The following is a 25,553-nucleotide window of genomic DNA, read 5'->3' as shown; positions in this document are numbered from 1 at the left end:
CGAGGTCCTGACTCTCTGTGGTCATTAAAAATCCCAGGATGTCTTTCGGAAAGAGTAGGGGTGTTACCCCGGCATCCTGGCCAGATTTGCCCATTGGCCTCTGACCGTCATGGCCTCCTAATCATCCCCATACACTGATTGGCTTCATCACTCTGTCTCCTCTCCACCAGTAAGCTGGTGTGTGGTGGGCGTTCTGGCGCACTATGGCTGCCGTCGCATCATCCAGGTGGATGCTGCACACTGGTGGTGGTTGAGGAGATCCCCCACCTTGTATGTAAAGCGCTTTGAGTGCCTTGAAAAGCGCTATATAAATGTAATAAATTATTATTATTATTATTATAATTATAAATTCCAACAGCAGTTTTAAAGGCCCATCAGCAAAGGTGCAGATAACGGGGTAAAGTTCCCTCAATAACTTCTTTACCTTGCTACTCAGGTCTTTTGAAGCCATAATGGCATTACAGTGCCTAACTGGTGAGAAACAAGTTCGACACAGCGTATATTCACGTTTTTTGCTCTTGGACTATTCAAGGCCCTGGTTTTCACCTACCAACTTCAGTGCATTTACACTGGTTTCTGGTTGGACTATTCGGAAAAACGTGAGGTCGCTGTTGATTTGCTACTTAGTCTGAAAAAGAAAAAATTAAACATGAACATAATTTTTATTGAAATAAGACCAAAATAAACATATTAAATATGGATCAGTCCACTCCAAATGCAATTTGACCAAAAATTGCTGGCTGACAATGTTTTATTTTAAACAACTGGCTAAAGTTAAAGGCCAGCACTATTTCACAACTTGCACGATTTGGGTAGCTTTGCTTTGCTTGAATTGTTCGACTTCTATTTCTGAGTTTGTACTGTGTTCACATGGAATTTCCAATTGAGCAATTTGTATATACTGTACTATCTGTATGACAGTACAAAAACGCAGAAAAAGTCAGCATGTTCCGTGAAGTGATGAACCTACCTGCAACTGTCTAATGAACTTAGTCATGCCAACCATCTTTGCTTAAACTTTACAGATAGCAATCTTGTCACTTTCAAATTCACTTCAGAAGGAGTAGCCACAGTGCCGATCTGCTTTTGTGCTTGGTGGGCTGAAACCAACTATATAGCAGTAAAGTTCAAGAAAGGATGATGTATACTCAAAAAAGTCTGAGTTTTGCAGCTTTTCTTTTTTTTTTTATTACTTTTATTTTCTATGCAGATTCTTCTAGATTGATGAATCCCTTCTAAATAGAGCTATTCAAGTCATCTAGTGAAAATTATTTATTTAATTAGATATATTAATTACATACTTTTTTCAATTTTGCATTATATCTATTATATAAAAAAATCTTTCAACGAGACGTGACTTTCTCAGAGAGACACTTTCCTGTCCTGCGAGACGAGACTTTGTGCCAAGAGATTTAACCACACTCGGGGTCGGAAATAAAAGACAAAGAGTAGATGACAAAGAAGAACATCGTAAAGAATTCAAAAATGTTGGTGCGATACACATGCAGAGCAGGTTAGATAAAATGGAAGTAAGAAAATTCGAAAGTCTCAAAAAAATGATAGTAAAGATCACATAAGTGCAAACTAACGGAAATTATTACTCGGTGAAATAACGGAACAACGAAAAGAGATTGTATATATTGTTCGAATTTAAACTTTAAGTCGGAGCCTTGTAGATCATCTAATTTGTGTTGCCATCAGGGAAAAAACAGGTAAAGTTTCTTCACAGTGAAGAGGAGTATCCGCGAAAATTAAAGATTTGCTGTTTGGTGAAAGTGAAATCCCATGAGAGAAAATTTCAAGCCCCACGAAACAAGACTTTATGCAAAGAGATTTGGAAAAGTCCCTCCCACATCTAAAACATTTACAACCACACACACGGTTCAATCATTTCTCATTTGTGTGAATGGTATTGTCAGACACAATTTGTGTAGAGAGAAAGAAACAATACTCACTCACGGGCTGTTATCTGCTGCATTGTCACGATATGATTACAAACACAGAATCAAAATTCAATGCGATATTGATGAAAAGGTAATTCCAGATATTGTTTTTAATGAAGTGTTACAGTAAAAGTATAAGTTTAAAAAGTACTTGAGTGTGAATTTCAAAGCCAAAAAGAACTAAAATGTATAATGCAACCAATACCTTTAATGCAACATGAAACATAAATGTAGAGCAGGTTAGAGATTATGAAAGTACTAAAATTCAAAACTCTCAAAAAACTGATAGTAAAGATTGCAAAAGCACTAACAAATGGAAATTATTATTCGGTGAAATTACGGAATAGCAAAATGAGATTGAATATATGGACATAGGTGAAATGACAGAAGTATGTAGATATTGTTTGGCTTTAAACTTTAAGTTGGAGACTTGTAGATCATCTAATTTGTGTCGCCATCAGGGAAAAGTAGTGGTTCTTCCCAATGAAGAAGCGTATCCATGAGAATTAAAAGATTTGTTGTTTGGTGAAAGTGAAATCCACATACAGTGGTGTGAAAAAATATTTGCCCCCTTCCTGATTTCTTATTCTTTTGCATGTTTGTAACACAAAATGTTTCTGATCATCAAACACATTTAATCATTAGTCAAATATAACACAAGTAAACACAAAATGCAGTTTTTAAATGATGGTTTTTATTATTTAGAGAGAAAAAAAAATCAAAACCTACATGGCCCTGTGTGAAAAAGTAATTGCCCTGTGAACCTAATAACTGGTTGGGCCACCCTTAGCAGCAATAATCGCAATCAAGCTTTTGCGATAACTTGCAATGAGTCTTTTACAGCGCTCTGGAGGAATTTTGGCCCACTCATCTTTGCAGAATTGTTGTAATTCAGCTTTATTTGAGGGTTTTCTAGCATGAACCGCCTTTTTAAGGTCATGCCATAGCATCTCAATTGGATTCAGGTCAGGACTTTGACTAGGCCACTCCAAAGTCTTTTGTTTTTCTTCAGCCATTCAGAGGTGGATTTGCTGGTGTGTTTTGGGTCATTGTCCTGTTGCAGCACCCAAAATCGCTTCAGCTTGAGTTGACGAACAGATGGCCGGACATTCTCCTTCAGGATTTAGGTAGACAGTAGAATTCATGGTTCCATCTATCACAGCAAGCCTTCCAGGTCCTGAAGCAGCAAAACAACCCCAGACCATCACACTACCACCACCATATTTTACTGTTGGTATGATGTTCTTTTTCTGAAATGCTGTGTTCCTTTTACGCCAGATGTAACGGGACATTTGCCTTCCAAAAAGTTCAACTTTTGTCTCATCAGTCCACAAGGTATTTTCCCAAAAGTCTTGGCAATCATTGAGATGTTTCTTAGCAAAATTGAGACAAACCCTAATGTTCTTTTTGCTTAACAGTGGTTTGCGTCTTGGAAATCTGCCATGCAGGCCGTTTTTGCCCAGTCTCTTTCTTATGGTGGAGTCGTGAACACTGACCTTAATTGAGGCAAGTGAGGCCTGCAGTTCTTTAGACGTTGTCCTGGGTTCTTTTGTGACCTCTCGGATGAGTCGTCTCTCGCTCTTGGGGTAATTTTGGTCGGCCGGCCACTCCTGGGAAGGTTCACCACTGTTCCATGTTTTTGCCATTTGTGGATAATGGCTCTCACTGTGGTTCGCTGGAGTCCCAACGCTTTAGAAATGGCTTTATAACCTTTACCAGACTGATAGATCTCAATTACTTCTGTTCTCATTTGTTCCTGAATTTCTTTGGATCTTGGCATGATGTCTAGCTTTTGAGGTGCTTTTGGTCTACTTCTCTGTGTCAGGCAGCTCCTATTGAAGTGATTTCTTGATTGAAACAGGTGTGGCAGTAATCAGGCCTGGGGTGGCTACGAAATTGAACTCAGGTGTGATACACCACAGTTAGGTTATTTTTAACAAGGGGCAATTACTTTTCACACAGGGCCATGTAGGTTTGGATTTTTTCTCCCTAAATAATAAAAACCATCATTTAAAAACTGCATTTTGTGTTTACTTGTGTTATATTTGACTAATGGTTAAATGTGTTTGATGATCAGAAACATTTTGTGTGACAAACATGCAAAAGAATAAGAAATCAGGAAGGGGGCAAATAGTTTTTCACACCACTGTACGTGAGTGGCAGAGACGTGAAGTTGCAGGTGCGTAGCGCAGGTAGGGAGATTGGTGAGCGTAGCCCCCTAGTATTGCAGAAAAAAATTTACAATGCCAGTTTTTACCAATATTACGCAGTCCTAGCCGTTACCAACCCAGAATGCTATGATTTGTCACATTCATTTTACTTTTCTTCTGTTTTAGGCACATGAGGAATCTTAAGTTAGGGAATGCATAAATGAAAGTGTAAACCTTCTGTTTTGCTTGTTTTGGTTCCCTGTCTTGTATTGCATGGTTATAGATACAACAGAAATGGGCAAGTATATAGCCACAGTAGCAGTCAACCTAGACGATGACCACAAGTGGAGCTCCAGATTGAAAATGCCGATCAGGCTGGCAAGTCTAAGTGTACAAGGGCTATAGTGGCAATATGGAACACTCTGTTCTGGTCTATGGGATAAAGCGTCAGAAAGTGAGAATAGTGTCAACCTATGACCCTTCCACAATTAAGCAACCTTCTAACCATCATGGTCATCATTTGCTGCAGTAAGCAATTTTAGCTAGAGACTTCAACATAGATTTTAGCTCTCCATCAGGTATTTTTTTCAAATATTTAATGCCTAAGGAATATGAACTCCAATAAGACATAAACCCTTTACAACTAAGAAGATCATCACAAATTCTCAAAGTCATTGATAAAGTAGATCCAGCAGAATTCTTTCGGTTAAATGGCAAATCATGTATGGGAGGGCACCAGTGTAAACTGAGGGGAACTACTGTATACTTAACAACCTTTAAGAAGTATCTGGATAAGATACTGGGACAGCTTAGCTATAAGTTAAACAAACAAGACTGATGGATAAAGTAGTCTTTTTTCATTTGTCAAATTTATGAATTCTTAATTAAATTCTTAATTTAATTGAATTCTTATGTTCTTATAGTACAAACAAAATCACCTGAATTACTGTCTACAAAAGCTATTTAAGCCACCACAAAAGTGCTTGGACTCTTTATTTCCCTACACTGTAAAATGATATTAAAGCATATACTTACAGTGGAGGAAATAATTATTTGACCCCTCACTGATTTTGTAAGTTTGTCCAATGACAAAGAAATGAAAAGTCTCAGAACAGTATCATTTCAATGGTAGGTTTATTTCAACAGTGGCAGATTGCACATCAAAAGGAAAATCGAAAAAATAACTTTAAATAAAAGATAGAAATTGATTTGCATTTCATTGAGGGAAATAAGTTTTTGAACCCTCTAACAAAAAAAGACTTAATACTTAGTGGAAAAACCCTTGTTTGCAAGCACAGAGGTCAAACGTTTCTTGTAATTGATGACCAAGTTTGCGCACATTTTAGGAGGAATGTTGGTCCACTCCTCTTTGCAGATCATCTCTAAATCCCTAAGGTTTCGAGGCTGTCTCTGTGCTACTCTGAGCTTGAGCTCCCTCCATAGGTTTTCTATTGGATTAAGGTCCGGAGACTGACTAGGCCACTCCATGACCTTAATGTGCTTCTTCTTGAGCCACTCCTTTGTTGCCTTTGCTGTATGTTTTGGGTCATTGTCGTGCTGGAACACCCATCCATGACCCATTTTCAGTTTCCTGGCAGAGGGAAGGAGATTGTCGCTCAGGATTTCACGATACATGGCTCCGTCCATTTTCCCGTTAATGCGATTAAGTTGTCCTGTGCCCTTAGCAGAAAAACACCCCCAAAGCAAAATGTTTCCACCCCCATGCTTGACGGTGGGGACGGTTTTTTGGGGTCATAGGCAGCATTTTTCTTCCTCCAAACACAGCGAGTTGAGTTAATGCCAAAGAGCTCTGTTTTGGTCTCATCAGACCACAGCACCTTCTCCCAGTCACTCTCTGAATCATTCAGGTGTTCATTGGCAAACTTCAGACAGGCCTGCACATGTGCCTTCTTGAGCAGGGGGACCTTGCGAGCCCTGCAGGATTTTAATCCATTGCGGTGTAATGTGTTTCCAATGGTTTTCTTGGTGACTGTGGTCCCTGCTAATTTGAGGTCATTAACTAACTCCTCCTGTGTAGTTCTAGGATTCTTTTTCACCTTTCTCAGAACCATTGACACCCCACGAGGTGAGATCTTGCGTGGAGCCCCAGAGCGAGGTCGATTGATGGTCATTTTGTGCTCCTTCCATTTTCGAACAATCGCACCAACAGTTGTCACCTTCTCTCCCAGCTTCTTGCTAATGGTTTTGTAGCCCATTCCAGCCTTGTGCAGGTCTACAATTTTGTCTCTGACATCCTTGGACAGCTCTTTGGTCTTTCCCATGTTGTAGAGTGTGGAGTCTGCTTGATTGATTGATTCTGTGGACAGGTGTCTTTTATACAGGTGACTAGTTAAGACAGGTGTCCTTAATGAGGGTCACTAATTGAGTAGAAGTGTCTAACCACTCTGTGGGAGCCAGAACTCTTAATGGTTGGTAGGGGTTCAAAAACTTATTTCCCTCAATGAAATGCAAATCAATTTCTATCTTTTATTTAAAGTTATTTTTTCGATTTTCCTTTTGATGTGCAATCTGCCACTGTTGAAATAAACCTACCATTGAAATGATACTGTTCTGAGACTTTTCATTTCTTTGTCATTGGACAAACTTACAAAATCAGTGAGGGGTCAAATAATTATTTCCTCCACTGTATATGTGCTCCAACAATATATAGAACCACATTCTATTTTCATTGTATTTTTGGATACAACAATCTGCTATGTCTCTGCAAGATGAAATAAGTTAAAATAAAAAAAAAGCTTTCAAAACAATTTTACTTTATTACACATACCTTTATTTATGGCCTTTAATGTTGTTAATTCTTTATATTTGTGGTTATCTTGAGTTAATACCAGTGTCTGGTGAGAATTTTCATGTGAAATGTGGAAAAAGATTTACTAGAAAAAAATGCTGACATGTCCAATACTTATTTTCACACTTTATATGCAAGAGAAAAACATATGTCCCTAATTATGCAGAAGAAAAAATTATGATGCACTCTAGTGTACAGGAATAGAAGCAAAAATGGGACACAAAAATACAAACCGGATTCCAAAAAAGTTGGGACACTATACAAATCGTGAATAAAAACTGAATGCAATGATGTGCAGGTGCCAACTTCTAATATTTTATTCAGAATAGAACATAAATCACGGAACAAAAGTTTAAACTGAGAAAATGTATCATTTTAAGGGAAAAATATGTTGATTCAGAATTTCATGGTGTCAACAAATCCCAAAAAAGTTGGGACAAGGCCATTTTGACCACTGTGTGGCATCTCCCCTTCTTCTTACAACACTCAACAGACGTCTGGGGACCGAGGAGACCAGTTTCTCAAGTTTAGAAATAGGAATGCTCTCCCATTCTTGTCTAATACAGGCATCTAACTGTTCAATCATCTTGGGCCTTCTTTGTCGCACCTTCCTCTTTGTTGTTCTAGAACCTGAATATATTTTTCTGCATTGATGGTGCCTTTCCAGACATGCAAGCTGCTCATGCCACCCACACTCATGCAACCCCATACCATCAGAGATGCAGGCTTCTGAACTGAGCGTTGATAACAACTTGGGTTGTCCTTGTCCTCTTTGGTCCGGATGACATGGCGTCCCAGATTTCCAAAAAGAACTTTGAATCGTGACTCGTCTGACCACAGAACAGTCTTCCATTTTGCCACACTCCATTTTAAATGATCCCTGGCCCAGTGAAAACACCTGAGCTTGTGGATCTTGCTTAGAAATGGCTTCTTCTTTGCACTGTAGAGTTTCAGCTGGCAACGGCGGATGGCACGGTGGATTGTGTTCACTGACAATGGTTTCTGGAAGTATTCCTGAGCCCATTCTGTGATTTCCTTTACAGTAGCATTCCTGTTTGTGGTGCAGTGTCGTTTAAGGGCCCGGAGATCATGGGCATCCAGTATGGTTTTACGGCCTTGACCCTTATGCACAGAGATTGTTCCAGATTCTCTGAATCTTCAGATGATGTTGTGCACAGTTGATGATGATAGATGCAAAGTCTTTGCAATTTTTCGCTGGGTAACACCATTCTGATATTGCTCCACTATCTTTCTGCGCAACATTGTGGGAATTGTTGATCCTCTACCTATCTTGGCTTCTGAGAGACACTGCCACTCTGAGAAGCTCTTTTTATATCCAATCATGTTGCCAATTTACTTTTTCCAGCCTCTTATTGCTACTTGTCCCAACTTTTTTGGGATTTGTTGACACCGTGAAATTTTGAATCAACATATTTTTCCTTTAAAATGATACATTTACTCGGATTAAACGTTTGATCTGTCATCTACGTTCTATTACAAATAAAATATTGACATTTGCCATCTCCACATCATTGCATTCAGTTTTTATTCACAATTTGTTTAGTGTCCCAACTTTTTTGGAATCCGGTTTGTATTAAATAGGGTTACTTTACTGAGGCATAATTTTAATTATGACTGAGAACGCTAACACAGCACTCTCTGATGGGGCCCTCGGTAAGAGGACTAGGAAATTAGATGGATGGACAATTGTAACATAAAAGTGTGCAAATCATTAATTTAATCATTTTTTACAGAAATTAAAGGTGTGTGCATGTCTGTTTATAAATATGTGATATGAACAGCATTTGCCTTCATGGCCACCTTTTTTCTCTTTTGCACCAACAGAATTTAAAAACTAAGCTTTTACATTTGCAACCCTCATTCTGCTTCTCTGTAGCCTCCATATTCCTTTCACTTCACTTACATGCAACTTTCCTTAAACTCTGCAGCCCTCACTGCTTTTCCTTTCACTACTAAGGCAGGTTTAGTTTACTTTTTTTTTTTTTCTTCTGCTCACAGATATAGAAGGCAGCTTCTTCCATCTGTTACATCTGCAGATCTCCAGAGTGAGCTGCCTGTGGAGGAGTAGCTTCCCCCAAGCACGCTCTGATAGTCTTCCAACTGCTCTTTACAGACAGTCTTCTCATTCATCTCCTCCATTGTTGCCTTGCCAGTAATGCAGAGTAAGAAGGCACAATGGGAAGCTCTGATGTATTCTTTCCCCGGCCCCAGACAAGGCATGCTCTCTTCCTAATGTAATCATGTTTTGGATAAATAGCAGGAAGAATGCTTTGTGCAGTGCATGCTGAAGCAGGATGAAGAATACCCGAGAGATGTCGGTTGGGGACAGATCTTATCTTCGTCCTGTGCTTCCTCACATTGGTATAATTTTGCTGGCTACTGTATATACTTGTAGATAAGTTCTCCCTCAGAAAAGTCAGGGTTTGATTTTACTGTATAATTTCCAGTATTTTATAATGTCAGTCGTATAAGTTGAATGCGGAAAACTCACGCTGTTGGTCCAAGAGATTACGATATGCTAACGCCCACCTGAGAGAGTAACCACGGAGCACATGGCCTTTTTTTTTTTTTTCCTATGTATTGTGCCTACGTGAACACATGGTAACACACAAACTATTCCGAAGTGACGTTTGCAGGGTTTTGTGTTTTTTGTATTGTAACAGTGCTACATGATTATGTCGTCGTAAACGTATTTTGTCCCGAGTCTCGTCTTTCGAAGTGTTGTCCTGTTTATATGGTGTGTGTGTCTATGTAAATATGCTCCCCTGGAAACAATTACAATTGTGCGGGAGGGTGTTTGGGGGGAGAATAACTCTATGGAACCATGGCCCCTCATGGTAATTGGAAAGTGAGTTGGTTATTATAGTATCTCACACCCTCATACACCTTTAGCGTAAAAGCATCCCTTATCTATAAATTAAAAGTTGTTGAAGTGGCGAAAGAAATTGGTAACTATGCTGCTGCAACAAAATTCAATGTGTCTGAGAAACTGGTGTGAGATTGGAGGAGGCAAGAAGAAGATATAAACTAAATAAAAAAATATAAGTGTCGCATTTTTGAACGGGCGTATAAGTCAGGTTCTGATTTTATGATCGATTTTTTGGGTTTCGGTATTTCTGTTTCAAGTGTTGAAATAGACTGGACGTTCTACCACTTTTACCTGCTTTCACCTTTTTGCTAACTTTGCTTTTCATATTAGTTTGTTAGACTGATCTATGATAACCAAACCAATTCCAGACAACTGACTTGACGCTACAGCCTTTTTTTTGGAATAAGCTCATTAGTAAGAGAAACGGCACTCTTTATATTCATTACTTTAATATGTTTTGACTGTACAGACATAACCAGCTGAACAAACAAGATTGTTTGCTTGACTGTTTTATGGTGCCATTTGGTAATTTTAAAAAAAGCTGATCTTCTAATTTGAAAGTCACTTTAAAACATTGTTTTGAATAACATTATTTAATTGGGGAAAAACACCTACCTCTAGGCACTTGGTGCTCATCCTGGAAATGTAGGACATTCTGTGACACAAGTGGTTGAACATTGTCCAGTTGAAATATGGCACCAGGGAACCTCTGCAGATAGGATACTACCTCAGCCACCGACACATCTGTGATGTATTGCTGGCTGGTCAAGGTGCCGGAAATGTGTATGAGGCTGGAACAGGAGTGGATCCTAATAAGGTCTCCAAGCCATTAAATCTGGTACTGGACCCATATGGCACTGCAAAGTGCATGCCTCCAGGAGCCTTTGACCAGTGTGCATCCATACACATAGTTCGGTAAAGTGAACCAGGACTTGCCTGAAAACATGAGATGCCAGTTATCCTGGTTCTTAGCACCACTGCAGTTGCACATGCTTGTGTTAGAGGGCCAAAGGTATCCGAAGCAATGGGCAATGAGCAAGAAGGCTCTACTGCAAAAGGCATCGAATAATAAATGTGAACACTCCCTGATGTGTGACAGACTCCAACTGTTGGGCTTGGGTCTGAGATGAGGTCCTTTTGTGATCCATCATCGCCTTGTGCAGCAGATTTCTGTGTTTTTGAACAGTGATTACACCCAGAGTCTACAGATGGGGTGCCTTACGTATGTACCTACTGTACTTTCTCTACAAAGTATAGTGAAAGCATTCTCTAACACAAGTAACTCTTGCCAAACATCTTTCTCCTCACACTAAACTCAAATTATATCCTTGGGTGGAAAGGTCTAGCTAGAGATTATATTTTTGACCACTAAGGGGTCAAAACCAGTCTCAGGAACCCCTGAGGCCATCCCAGAAATCCCCATAGTGACTCAGGATATTCCTGCTATCCTTACTTCCTAGCCAGGTAACCCTCATTGCAATTTGTACCTGTTGTTGGACAAAGTGGGCATTGCCCATTCTGCTAGGCTGTAGAGGAACACCAGGCCTGTTAAGAAAGTAGATTTAACAAGGATTCAGGTGTCCAGCTGTGCAGTCCCTGCATTACAAGCTAAATGACTGAACTCAGGCTTGTACCAGGATATAGACTTCATCTGAGGTGTAAACCAGAGTTGCTCTGACATCTCTCCAGAGACCCCTCTGCAGACCTCATGATCCAGAAGGTGTGAATTAGACTCAAGCAAGGACAACCACCTATAATTCAAGGGATGACAACAAAGATGTACAAAACTACATGCCTATTGGAAGACACTAGTGTTGTAACTGGAAGGGACTTTAATCCGATCAGAAGAAGGCACAACCTTTCTTTAAAAGCACATGTACTCCGTCTCTCAAAGCAGTGAGAAGTGAGGAAGAAATGAGGGGAGAAAAATGGCAAGTTAAAAGAAATTCAGGGATTCTTTTTGAGCATCCTCTCTGACATCATCTTAGGGAGGAGGAACTCTCCAAAATTACTAAAAACTTCTCAATCCTGATCTCTGAACCTAAAAGGTAGAAGCAACTTCCTTGGAAAACCAAAGACGACAAACTCTTCTCTCTAAGTGGCCTGAGAGCTGAGATCCAGTCTGCCAAGCTACATACAAAGCCCTGTCTGCTTAGAGGAAGCCAATACTTTAAGAAATTTGAACTTCAGCATATATCATCCATAAAGACTTGGTATTGTAAAGTATTTCTCTGTGCCAAGATAAAGCAGAACTCTAAATACCAGTAAACACACGGCCTATATGCTTGTCTGTCTAGTGTGTCTGTATCCAGTTTTATATTTCAATATATATATGCATGCATTTATCACACTTCTGTAATCCTTGCGTTTAGCAATAAATTGTACCATTCTGTTTCTTAAAATGAGCGTGCCTCAGTTACCCTGACATAAGTCTAAAGGCTGGAGTCCCACCTCCAACAACAGAGAAAGATGAGGTAAATAAAGTAGTAGCTTTGCAGAATCATTAGATTAATTACCGGTATTGCAAAAGACAAAGCTGATAATTAATTAACCAAGTTAAAAATTTCTTTTTCACATCCCTCATTATTATGGTGTCCTCCTCTGCATATGTCTTAGTGATTAATACTCATCAAAAATTTCTACACAGGGAGCTCTGTATAATTGAATGGGCCTACCCAATAAAAGTGTCTTTTAAAGAACTTTTGTCACTATGAGTTATGGCACACCCTTGTCAGTGGATGATTGTCCACAGGGGTCCTAGGGCTCTTAACGGCCTTGCTTCTGCACTGTGTCCTACAGAAATATTAGAACCTCTGGTTCTGACAATTTAAAAAAAAATCATCTACAGATATAACAAGAAAAACAATTTAGACCACTAATGCATTTCTGATGTACTAGAATGCACAACAGAAGCTGTATTTCACGTTGCACATTCATGCGGGAACTAAAGAAAAGTTATGGGTTTTCACCTGGATTGGCTCCAGCAGACCCCTGTGATCCTGTAGTTAGGATATAGTGGGTTGGATAATGGATGGATGGATGGGTTTTCACTATTAAATAGCATATGTGCTGGGACAGAATACCGTACATACAGCAACAATTAACAAACCATACAAAATGTATAAATGGGAGGCACGGTGGTTAATGCTGCTGCTTCAAGCATTCAGTGTCATGGGTTTGGATCCCACTCTTAATTGTTGTCTGTATGGCATCTGCACGTTCTCTCTATGTCTATGAGTGTTTTCCTCTCGCGTCCCAAAGGACAGGTGTGTTGTGTTAAGAGGTGACTCTGAATTGGCGCTGTGTGTCACAGAGAGTGGGCTTGTTGTTCAGTGATACTGCGGCAAACCTTACACCCTTGTCCAGGGCTGGTTCCTGCTTTGTGCCCCAAATTATTGGGATAGGCCCTGGCTTTCTGTGATCCTGACTTGAATTAAATGAGTTACACAGAGAATGAATTAACACAAAAGGATGCAGGTGGGTAAAAATATATACTGCACGTACCTTAATGCACTGGCTAGTGTCCATATCATTCTTCTTAGCCCTGTTACAGGCATCTCTGTCACTGGTTAGTTTACTCAGTTTGATTTGAAGTTCAGCCTGTAGACAAGACAATGCAGCCATTCTGTCACTTCTAAGTCACTTACATCTTGCCTGAAGAAGGGGTCTGTGTTGCCTTGAAAGCTTGCATATTGTTTAGTTAGTCAATAAAAGGGGTCATTTTGCTTGACTTCTCGCTACATCCATAATGGTTAACACGGTACAACACCCTAGTACTACAGTCACTTCTAAGTGAAAGCCTAGATTTCAACTACTTCAAGATGAAGAGTCTACCTTTCAGGATTGGGTTGTATACAAAAACATTACATTACAATAAATCACATTATGTCTGATCTGGATCAAAAGGTGCCCAATCTGAAATGTGGCAATGTCATTGTAACCAAATTCAAATCTATCATTATCTACGATATTGATTATCTATCATTAGCTATGATATTAGCTTGACAGTCTGCACACTGTATTTACTGAAAAGCTGAAAAAAAAAACACAGAACTGGCTTCTTATTATCCAGATTACTCACTTTGAATGGCCATTAAGATGGTTCAGACAAGAAAAACATTACCTTTAGATCGTCAATGAACTCTGACATAGGCACAACCTCATGACGCCTTGAAAACAAAATAAACACAAAACAGACTTTAAACAATGCACAGCTATTTTTGCTAATAAAATATTTCAATTTAGTTTGCAAAGGAAAACAAGTTATACATTTTAAATAAAAAGACATGTTTGAAACACAATGAACTTTTGAAAATGAATTTTTCTTTTCTTTTTTTACTTAATCAAAGAGGCAACTTTTATTTAGTAAATATCGTTTGCAACTACAAGCCACATCCAGAAATAATAATACAACAAGGACATTTATTTCTATAGCACATTTTTATACAAACAATGTAGCTCAAAGTGCTTTACATGATGAAGAAAGAGAAAAAAGACAAAATAAATAAGAATTTAAATTAGGGAACACTAATTAACATAGAATAAAAGTGAGGTCCGTTGGCCAGGGAGGCCAAAAAAAACAAAAAACACTCCAGACACTGGATAAAAAAAAAATTTAATCTGCAGGGGTTCTGAGGCCACGAGACCACCCAGCCCCCTCTAGGCATTATGCCACCAAAATGTAGTTAGATGTTATTTTACATACTCTACTAATACACATTTTTCAAAAGCATTAACAATATTATCTTGTGGGGGCTGAAACAGTTTTCACAGACACCAAATTCCAACACAAGGGTGCAAAAATGGAATGTTTTGTGGTATTTTTAATTGTTGGTTGCAGAGGGTTAAGTGCAAATTGTAATTCATATTTCTTAAAACAAAACATTTTGAAAGAATACCCAGCTGGAGAGTTAAAACCCTTATTGAAGTCTCAAGTTCAGATTAATGGCTACAAACCATAATTGGATAACTGGCCGCTTTGCTGATAAATTAGTGTCAGATAAATACTGAATCATCGCAATCTGCAGAGAATACAGCTGTGAGGTCGCCTTTTAGTGACATTCAAACGGTGAGCGTTTATTCACAGTATTCATAATGGGTCAGTGAGCCAGGCTTAGGGAGCATTTTTTGCTTTTACATTTATTTCATTTCACTTAAAAGGTGAAAGTGAATAGGGATATCCAGAAAAAAAAAAGTTACAACAGCTGTTAAAAATCGAAAAATTAATATATTTCAACCAAATTTACAGGGCATGTTCCAAAATATGTGTTTATTTCTCAACATAATCGCCGTCAACTTCGATGCACTTCTTCAGTCTGGTCACCAGCTTTTTTATACCCTCGTCGAATACGCTCCGCTCCACCTCCGAAAGCCACTTCTCCACTGTCTCCTTCACCTCCTCATCGTTGGAAAAACGTTTCCCACCCAAGAATTCTTTCCATAAGTTTCCACAAGCTGATGATGGATCTCGGCCGCGGATTTGCAACGCAAAGTGAGGAACTTGATGACCGAACGATTCTCGCATCGGCGGTATGTGGAGCAAACGGCCTCAGCAGAGGTTGACGAACTCGCTTGCTGTGATGACATTTCACAACTGACTGACGCGGTCCCGGGCTTATTTTGACCGTTAGGACCCCCTACACGCAGGTATGCCAACCTTCGAAAAAAAAAATTCCCTGCATCCTCCAGGGCATTTGTAACCTTTTTTTCTGGATATCTCTCGTACAATCTCAAGCAACAAGAGAAGTAAGCTGGCATCACATGGGTTTGCACAAACCTCGGATCTGGCAACAAGACTCCACCCGTGTTAACAACTTGTGTTGACGATTTGTTTTGCTGTTAGGACCAGATGTCAGGTGACCAATTACAGCCTGAGGGGATTTTTTTCAGCAATCTCCACCCGAGCAAGAGTACCCCAAAATAAGGCCTTATTATTCAACAACTAAAGGAAGGACACTCAATTTTTCACTAAAACCTGACAGACAACTTCTCAAATCTTCTTATATAATACGCTATCGTGGCTGTGCAGGATTTTAAATCACCTGTAGCTCGCAAAACATTTGACCTGTTGACCTGCTATTCGGTACACATATACTATGTAACCTCTACCGTCTGCTTTCGGGGTGATGATTTTTATTCCTGTTTCTATTTTTATTTTATTGAATATCAGCTCTCGGCTGCAGGGTGGTTGTGCGGTGCATGCATACAGGTGCCGTTCTCATCGCTACCAACATCGTCATCACTTCCCCTACCTCTTCATATCTTAACTCTTTGAGGGCTGAATATTTTTTTCAAAAAAAAAAAACAGTGTTCTGAAAAGCAATGGTTTCACACAGAAATCAACATAAAATATCTGTTGCTGCATGCTGTGGCTGCCAGTTTACCAAAAATGTGCGGCAGGCTGTCTTTGGATGGCTGGGTCATGGTCACAGTGCATTGCAATCTGGTTTCTACCTTTTATCAGTGTTAAGTGGCAGTCCTCCGTGGCGAACATTGTCAGTACAACGATTACCTGGGGACCAATCAGCTGAAGCTGGAACCTCACATTCGGGTTCAATCACTTGTATCAAAATCTGAGACTGACAAATCATAATCCAGTTCAGAGATAATAGGTAAAACGTCATCCACGGGGCATTCTGCTTTATGTATTCGCTTTATTCTCTCACCAGATGTCAGTGTCATTTTTGCTGTTGTTTGTGCCTTGCTACACATGTGACTGCAGGAAATTTCGGTCAAACCAATGAAGCTAACTTTCCTTCTATCAACGAGAGTCCAACTAAAACATAACGGTTTGTTTTGCCACAGTTTACAGTCGATTACCATCGTCAACTCCTCCTTCTGACAAAAGTCGACATCAGCTCTGAAAGAGTTAAATCATTCTTGAGGCAGATTGAAGACCTAAGTGCCAGCTTAAGTAAAAAATTAAGGAAAGCATACTAAGTAATTGCAACACAAACATGGACTTAATCAGTTTTAATGCGGAAAGATGCCGACGGAAGAAGAGAAGAAGCGGGCCACTAGGGTGGAGACGAGAAGAGCTGCTCAGGAAGCAGCAAGCGCATCAATCTCCGAGCAAACGAATGCTAAATATACAGAGAAAGAGGATGGTCAAGTCAAGTGTATTCACTGCAGTGTTACATAATCTGTGTTAAACATTCCTTTACTTGCAAACTGCAGCTAAACTAGGACAACAAAGTAGACACTCACTGTAATATTTTCAAATTTTTGTTTTGTGATACCAAACATCTCATGTACTGTAATGTACTGTACAAGTAAAGCCAGGGCCGTTTTCTCGCCTCTGAGAGGTGTTCCTAGTCATGACAGCTGTACCTGCCTAAAGTTTCAGGTTGATAGCACAAAGACAGAATTTGGCACCATGGGTTCCCCTCTCCTATCCAAAGACTCTCCAAATGGGGGTTGAGGTTCAGAATTATTTTATTGCACATAAACTAGTGAATCATATAAAAACTCTGAACCTCATACCCTAAATACACTCTTACACCCAAGTGCCCTCCTAACCCACTTACACATTTATATTACTTAAATTGTTTGCTTCAAACAGTATATTTTTCCATTATGCATGCCCTCAACTGTATCTCATTATGTTCACATATGGATATCTACGTATCTTTGGAGATATCACAGTCGCTGCCATCCAATGGGATGAGGTTTCCGAGTGTGTGACCTATTGAGCCAGAGCTAATGACATGGAAATATGAGGTGGTACTTAGCAAAGATGGCCTTGTCACTCCTCTTATTTGGACGATATCTCATGATACATCGTACAATAATGTGCTTTGATCAGGAGAATCTACAGTAAGTACTGATGTGTCACTTATGGATATTTTCGGTTGTTTTGTGAATAAGCGAGAACACAGGAAAAATCAGAAGAGCAGTATAAAGCTGCTTGCGGTTTTCAGCTGGGTGCTTGTTTAGTAGGAGAGTTCATCAAATTGGTTGAAATGTATTGGTTGGGACTTTTTGATTGATGCATAACACTTGGATATTCCACATATTTGAATAATTACTATGATTTTTTTCAAATATTTTTGCGACAAAACAATTCATGAAACACCACATGCATGATTTCATACCAGATTAAAAGTCAACCGTAAATATTGTTAACAATTTGATTACTAGGAGCGTGACGTCGACACCAGCCACTTGCAAATAAGGTATCATTTGTGTTGCTGTGTCACTTAGTTCACCTGTACGATATTGCGAAAAGATTTTTCAGGAATCACTTGGCCCGGTACCAGGCTGCTCAGGGTGTAAGGTAATATTATTTAAAGAAGAAATTATGCAAAATATTTATGTTGAAATAACCACTTTCAAAGTAAATATGAAATAGTAGTTTAACTGGAATGTTTCAGTGTTTTAGGGAATACAATTTTGCAAATGCTTTTTTAAATGGAAGCTTTAAAATTTCCAACCATTTGTACAGTTTGCTCTATTCAAGATATTGCAATGAAAATCGAACTTTCCAGACAAAATTTCTTGAAGAATAAGTGTACCATATTTTCAGGAAATCACTTCACTTGGAGCAAAGTCATTTCATGTGGACAGACAGAGATGATGGCAGCTAATGTGCCAATGCACCTAAGAATACTGGAGGAGAATTTATATAATAAACAGTGTGGCAGATAATAGTACTTTGGTGACCATCTAAACGTGACTAGGTGATTTTTGGTTAAATTAGGTGCAGAGGACTGAAAAGCTTTGTTGCCCATAAATGGCCTATTCTCATCTTAATTGTTCTAATATGCTAATGTTCTCATTAAAGCCTTCAGTGATATTGGAAAAAAAAAGTTCCACTGCATTAGGATCTGACTTTTTATTCTTGAAAACTGCTAGTTGGGCTAATGTTAATGTCAGAAAGTCCTTTGTCAGTTTAAATGGCGACATCTAATGGCAGAATATTAGAAACACTTGTAGAATTTTTCTTACATATTTCTGGGTGAAAGTTCAGGCCTCGTACTTCATTCGTTCTTTTGTTTACTTGCTGCAGTTGTGAGAATAGTTTGTCAATCGATTGCAACGAGTGCAGAATGCAGCTGCTAGAATCTTAACTCGGAAATGAAAATCTCAGCACATCTCTCCAGTTCTGATGTCACTACACTGGTTACCTGTGTCATTTTATAATTGACTTTTAAATACTGCCTATGGTTTACAAAGCCTTCAATAATCTCGCTCCAAATCGTAACCTTAGATCTTCAAATGAGTGTCTACTTAGAATTCCAAGAGCTAAACTTATAAGAAGTGGTGAGGCGGCCTTCTGCTGTTATGCACCTAAATTCTGGAATAGCTGACTGGTAGAAAAACACTGCTGAAAACACATTACTTTAACATGGCTTTCTCATAGCTTCATCTTAGTTTAATCCTGATGCTCTGTATATTCAATTAATTATCATTATCATTCATGGTGGCTCCAAAATCCATACTAACCCCTACACTCTCTTCTGTTCTTTTTCCGGTTTTCTGTGGTGGCGACCTGCGCCACCACCATCTGATCAAAGCACCATGATGTCCTTACATGGATTGATTAAAGGCCAGAAGTCCACATGACCGTCATCATCAAATTCTTCCATGAGAACCCTGAATACAATGAAGCCTGATTTAGATAATTTAGGTAGAATGCCTAGAGGGGGCTGGATGGCCTCATGGCCACTGAACCCCTGCAGATTTTATTTTTTTCTCCAGCCATCTGGAGTTTTTTTTTTTTTTCTGTTTCACCTGGCCATCAGGCCATCTTTTATCCTATGTTAATTAGTGTTCTCCAATTTTAATTATTTATTTTGTCTTTTTTCTCTTTCTTCATCATGTAAATCACTTTGAGTTACAATGTTTGTATGAAAATGTGCTATAGAAATAAATGTTGTCGTCCTATTTTCATATCACTTGAGCCATTAATGCTATGCGTCCTTGCGGAAAAATCACAGCAACAGGAATTAAAGTACTTTCTGAGTTAAGATTGCATTTGAAGTGATTCCTTACTTGGATATTTGGAAAGGGGAGTTTACAACAGCAAAGTTGTGCAACTGTGGAGTTAATAGTGGCACCTCCCATGGCCAGACATCTGATTGTGTCTACTGTCGCTTGGACTTTATCTCACCCGTATTTTTTACACCAGCCTGTTGTACCAAGGCCAGCCCTCACTTATAGTTAAACACCCAAGTGTAAAATAATAGGTAGTAAAACGCCATGAAGAGCATGATATTGTACTTTTTCCTCCATCTGTCTTTATCAGTATGCTGTTGCTTGAGTATGTGAATTTCCCCTTGGGATTAATAAGTATTAAGTATCTATCTATCTCCCAATTACATATTGACTACTAAAGTCAAATTTTCAATAACCTAAAATGTTCCAATGCTAACTGCTGTGCAAAATTGAATTCAAACTGTATGATTCATTTTTGAATTGTCATGTTTATGGACTGAAATGCTGACACAAACAGACAGACATCATCCCCAAAGAAACTGTGTTCAGAGCTGCCTGAAAGAGTTCAAATTATGACCTGTGATAAGAATACGTCAAAGACATCATAAAGTTTTGGGGCAGCCACCCGTATATAGTTGTTCCCAACTGCAAAAGTTTATGTTTTTGATGCACGATTTGCACAGAACAGAGTCCACAACAGAACTGGCTATAGTAGCCCAAGATGGAGGCTTTAAAGGTCTGGAGAGGAACTGATGTCAGCAAAGGGGCTGGAAACAGAAGTAACGTCATCAAAGGGACCGGCTTCGGAAGGGACATCTTCTGAGATGCTGGAACCTTGCAGGATTTCCTGGGACGCCAGGGGCGACGACCTGGCCGGGAGGCCTTGGAGGACCGGAAGAGGGCGTGCGCCCGCCTTGGACCACGTGGGGGCTGCCACCCTGGTTGCTTTAGAGGCCACGGGTAGAGGACTTGAAAGCCCAACCCAGTAGGGGCCTGTGGTCACCACCAGGGGGCGCCCCGATGCCTTGGGAACCCTGGATCTCAGTACTTCCGCCACACCAGGAAGTGCTTTGGGAAGAGGAGCAAGGACACCCGGAGTGCTTCCGGGGATACAGCCGGCACTTCCACCACACGGGGGCGTGTCGGTGAGAGATTGCCGGGAAGCACCTGGAGGACATCCGGGTGTGAATAAAAGGGGCCGCCTCCCTTCATTTGAGGCTGGAGTCGGGTGGAAGTAGGACAGAGCAGAAGAAGCAAGAGTGGAGGCGGCCCGAAGAAAGGCAGTGTGTGACAGAGGCCTGGACTTTGGGGGGTTTGTGGTGCACTTTAATTAACTTTGTATATAGTGTAAATAAACGTGTGGTGGTGGAAAAACAACATGTCTGCCTGTCTGTGCCCGGGTTCAATTCACAACAGTCAGCGCACTCCGCAGCCCCCTGGTCCGATGTTTTATTACACTTACTCAGACCCTTTAGCTGCCTCCTACTCGCACGTGTGTGACAGACCAGAGCACAAAACTTTCCCTATATATCTATATCTATCTATATCTATATCTATATCTATATCTATATCTATATCTATATATATATCTATATCTATATCTATATATATATATATATATATATATATATATATATTGTGACAGATTAGGGTTTTCTCGCAACCTTGTACCCTCAGACCACATGTCAGACACCAGATAAAAGTCCAATAATATTTATTATAATAATAAGGTGCACAAAGCACGCTCCTCTCCACAATTCTCCAATAAACAAAACACAATAACAATCCTCTTCTCCCACACGCTTAGCCACCCTGCCTCCCAACTCAGCTCATTGTCTGGGAGTTCCCATGATCCTTTTATACTCCCTGACCCGGAGGTGTTCCTGCCCAACAGTCCACAAGTCCTTATTCCTTCGGGTCAGGGTAAATAGTCCTTTCTTCAACCCGGAGCACGCGCGTTTCTTCCTGTCACATGACCGTGGCGCACTCCCGGGTCATAGGGCCCATAAGAGCCTACGAGCCCCTACAGTGACACCTGGTGGCCCCCAAGGTATCCAGCAGGGCTGTGTACAAACACTACATAGTCCATGATGCCCTGCTGGAACTCGGGTTTCATGGTTGTCTTGCCTTAGTGAATTATATATATAGATAGATGGTTCTGGGTGAAAGTTCAGGCCTCGTACTTCATTCGTTCTTTTGTTTACTTGCTGCAGTTGTGAGAATAGTTTGTCAATCGATTGCAACGAGTGCAGAATGCAGCTGCTAGAATCTTAACTCGGAAATGAAAATCTCAGCACATCTCTCCAGTTCTGATGTCACTACACTGGTTACCTGTGTCATTTTATAATTGACTTTTAAATACTGCCTATGGTTTACAAAGCCTTCAATAATCTCGCTCCAAATCGTAACCTTAGATCTTCAAATGAGTGTCTACTTAGAATTCTAAGAGCTAAACTTAAAAGAAGTGGTGAGGCTGACCTTCTGCTGTTATGCACCTAAATTCTGGAATAGCTGACTGGTAGAAAACACTGCTGAAAACACATTACTTTAACATGGCTTTCTCATAGCTTCATCTTAGTTTAATCCTGATGCTCTGTATATTCAATTAATTATCATTATCATTCATGGTGGCTCCAAAATCCATACTAACCCCTACACTCTCTTCTGTTCTTTTCCGGTTTTCTGTGGTGGCGACCTGCACCACCATCTGATCAAAGCACCATGATGTCCTTACATGGATTGATTAAAGGCCAGAAGTCCACATGACCGTCATCATCAAATTCTTCCATGAGAACCCTGAATACAATGAAGCCTGATTTAGATAATTTAGGTAGAATGCCTAGAGGGGGCTGGATGGCCTCATGGCCACTGAACCCCTGCAGATTTTATTTTTTTCTCCAGCCATCTGGAGTTTTTTTTCTGTTTCACCTGGCCATCAGGCCATCTTTTATCCTATGTTAATTAGTGTTCTCCAATTTTAATTATTTATTTTGTCTTTTTTCTCTTTCTTCATCATGTAAATCACTTTGAGTTACAATGTTTGTATGAAAATGTGCTATAGAAATAAATGTTGTCGTCCTATTTTCATATCACTTGAGCCATTAATGCTATGCGTCCTTGCGGAAAAATCACAGCAACAGGAATTAAAGTACTTTCTGAGTTAAGATTGCGCTTTGAAGTGATTCCTTACTTGGATATTTGGAAAGGGAGTTTACAACAGCAAAGTTGTGCAACTGTGGAGTTAATAGTGGCACCTCCCATGGCCAGACATCTGATTGTGTCTACTGTCGCTTGGACTTTATCTCACCCGTATTTTTTACACCAGCCTGTTGTACCAAGGCCAGCCCTCACTTATAGTTAAACACCCAAGTGTAAAATAATAGGTAGTAAAACGCCATGAAGAGCATGATATTGTACTTTTTCCTCCATCTGTCTTTATCAGTATGCTGTTGCTTGAGTATGTGAATTTCCCCTTGGGATTAATAAGTATTAAGTATCTATCTATCTCCCAATTACATATTGACTACTAAAGTCAAATTTTCAATAACCTAAAATGTTCCAATGCTAACTGCTGTGCAAAATTGAATTCAAACTGTATGATTCATTTTTGAATTGTCATGTTTATGGACTGAAATGCTGACACAAACAGACAGACATCATCCCCAAAGAAACTGTGTTCAGAGCTGCCTGAAAGAGTTCAAATTATGACCTGTGATAAGAATACGCCAAAGACATCATAAAGTTTTGGGGCAGCCACCCGTATATAGTTGTTCCCAACTGCAAAAGTTTATGTTTTTGATGCACGATTTGCACAGAACAGAGTCCACAACAGAACTGGCTATAGTAGCCCAAGATGGAGGCTTTAAAGGTCTGGAGAGGAACTGATGTCAGCAAAGGGGCTGGAAACAGAAGTAACGCCATCAAAGGGACCGCTTCGGAAGGGACATCTTCTGAGATGCTGGAACCTTGCAGGATTTCCTGGGACGCCAGGGGCGACGACCTGGCCGGGAGGCCTTGGAGGACCGGAAGAGGGCGTGCGCCCGCCTTGGACCACGTGGGGCTACCACCCTGGCTGCTTTGGAGACCACGGGTAGAGAGGACTTGAAAGCCCAACCCAGTAGGGGCCTGTGGTCACCACCAGGGGCACCCGATGCCTTGGGAACCCTGGACCTCAGTACTTCCGCCACACCAGGAAGTGCTGGGGGAAGAGGAGCAAGGACACCCGGAGTGCTTCCGGGGATACAGCCGGCACTTCCACCACACGGGGGCGTGTCGGTGAGAGATTGCCGGGAAGCACCTGGAGGTCATCCGGGTGTGAATAAAGGGGCCAGCCTCCCTTCATTTGAGGCTGGAGTCGGGTGGAAGTAGGACAGAGCAGAAGAAGCAAGAGTGGAGGCGGCCCGAAGAAAGGCAGTGTGTGACAGAGGCCTGGACTTTGGGGGTTTGTGGTGCACTTTAATTAACTTTGTATATAGTGTAAATAAACGTGTGGTGGTGGAAAAACAACATGTCTGCCTGTCTGTGCCCGGGTTCAATTCACAACAGTCAGCGCACTCCGCAGCCCCCTGGTCCGATGTTTTATTACACTTACTCAGACCCTTTAGCTGCCTCCTACTCGCACGTGTGTGACAGACCAGAGCACAAAACTTTCCTATATATATATATATATATATATATATATATATATATATATATATATATATATATATATATATATATATATATATATATATATATATATATATATATATATATATATATATATATATATATATATATATATATCTATATATCTATATATATATATATATCTATACTAATAAAAGGCAAAGCCCTCACTCACTCACTGACTCATCACTAATTCTCCAACTTCCCGTGTGGGTGGAAGGCTGAAATTTGGCAGGTTCATTCCTTACAGCTTCCTTACAAAAGTTGGGCAGGTTTTATATCGAAATTCTACGCGTAATGGTCATAACTGGAAGCAGTTTTTCTCCATTTACTGTAATGGAGATGAGCTTCAACGCCGTGGGGGGAGTTTCGTGTGACATCATCACGCCTCCCACGTAATCACGCAGTACATAGAAAACCAGGAAGACCTCGAAAAAGCGCTGAAGAAAACATGCATTATATAATTGAGAAGGCAGCTAAACAATAAGAAGCGGCGAAAGTGACATATACAACCATATTCATGAGTTCTGCTACTTGAAACAAAGCACGATGTAAACCTACACTTTAAATTAAGTTCATAGACAGGCTGCCGCTGGCGTTTGTAATTTAGTGCCTGCCCATATAAGGCCGTCCGTCAGCGGCAATCCAATAGCAAACTCCCACTAAATATTCACGGGTTAAGGACTGTGCTTATGCAGAGGAAGATGAGATGGTCAGGGTGGTGTTTGGTACAAACTCAGCGAAACTGCGAGAGAAAGTTTTAAGTGCCAGGACTAAGGTAACATTAAATACAGCCATGGACATAGCACGAGATGGCACCAGCACAGCTGGGATGCATGTACACCGAGCGGCTCACGTGAACTGACGCAGTGCACAGATAAAAGCAACAGTTCCAAAGAGCTGAACAAAAACCAATTACACAATTGAAAAGGCAGCAAAAATATGAAGCGTCTCATACATACAAGCATATTCATAAATCCAAAACAAAGCACACGTTGGAAAAAGTCAATGTCCCGCTAAAGGAAGACAGTGTAAAAAACCGTGCATGCAGTGTGTCAGGTCTCAGATAAAGAAGAAGACGAGCTGTTTATTGATGCAGTAAGAAACGAATCGATGAATGAAACCTGTCATCTTTACAGCGATTGACAAACACGGAA

The 25,553-nt window shown here is 40.2% G+C and overlaps 1 protein-coding gene across 1 annotated transcript in view; it reads right to left on the bottom strand.

Moving 5' to 3' along the window:
• Positions 1–25,553, bottom strand: part of trim47 (tripartite motif containing 47) — a 65,844-nt gene that overhangs the window by 18,042 nt on the left and 22,249 nt on the right. Inside the window, exons 3-4 of the mRNA XM_039745823.1 lie at positions 13,916–13,961; positions 13,297–13,392 (exon numbers count right to left, since the gene is read on the bottom strand). Of these exons, the coding sequence (XP_039601757.1) occupies positions 13,297–13,392; positions 13,916–13,961 (142 nt within the window). The remainder of the gene's footprint in view (positions 1–13,296; positions 13,393–13,915; positions 13,962–25,553) is intronic.

This window comes from Polypterus senegalus, chromosome 2 (genome assembly GCF_016835505.1).
Source record: "Polypterus senegalus isolate Bchr_013 chromosome 2, ASM1683550v1, whole genome shotgun sequence".
In the NCBI taxonomy this organism is placed as follows: Eukaryota; Metazoa; Chordata; class Cladistia; order Polypteriformes; family Polypteridae; genus Polypterus; species Polypterus senegalus.
The sequence above is the reverse complement of the archived record's forward strand: the minus strand, read 5'-3'. Positions and strand labels throughout refer to the sequence as shown.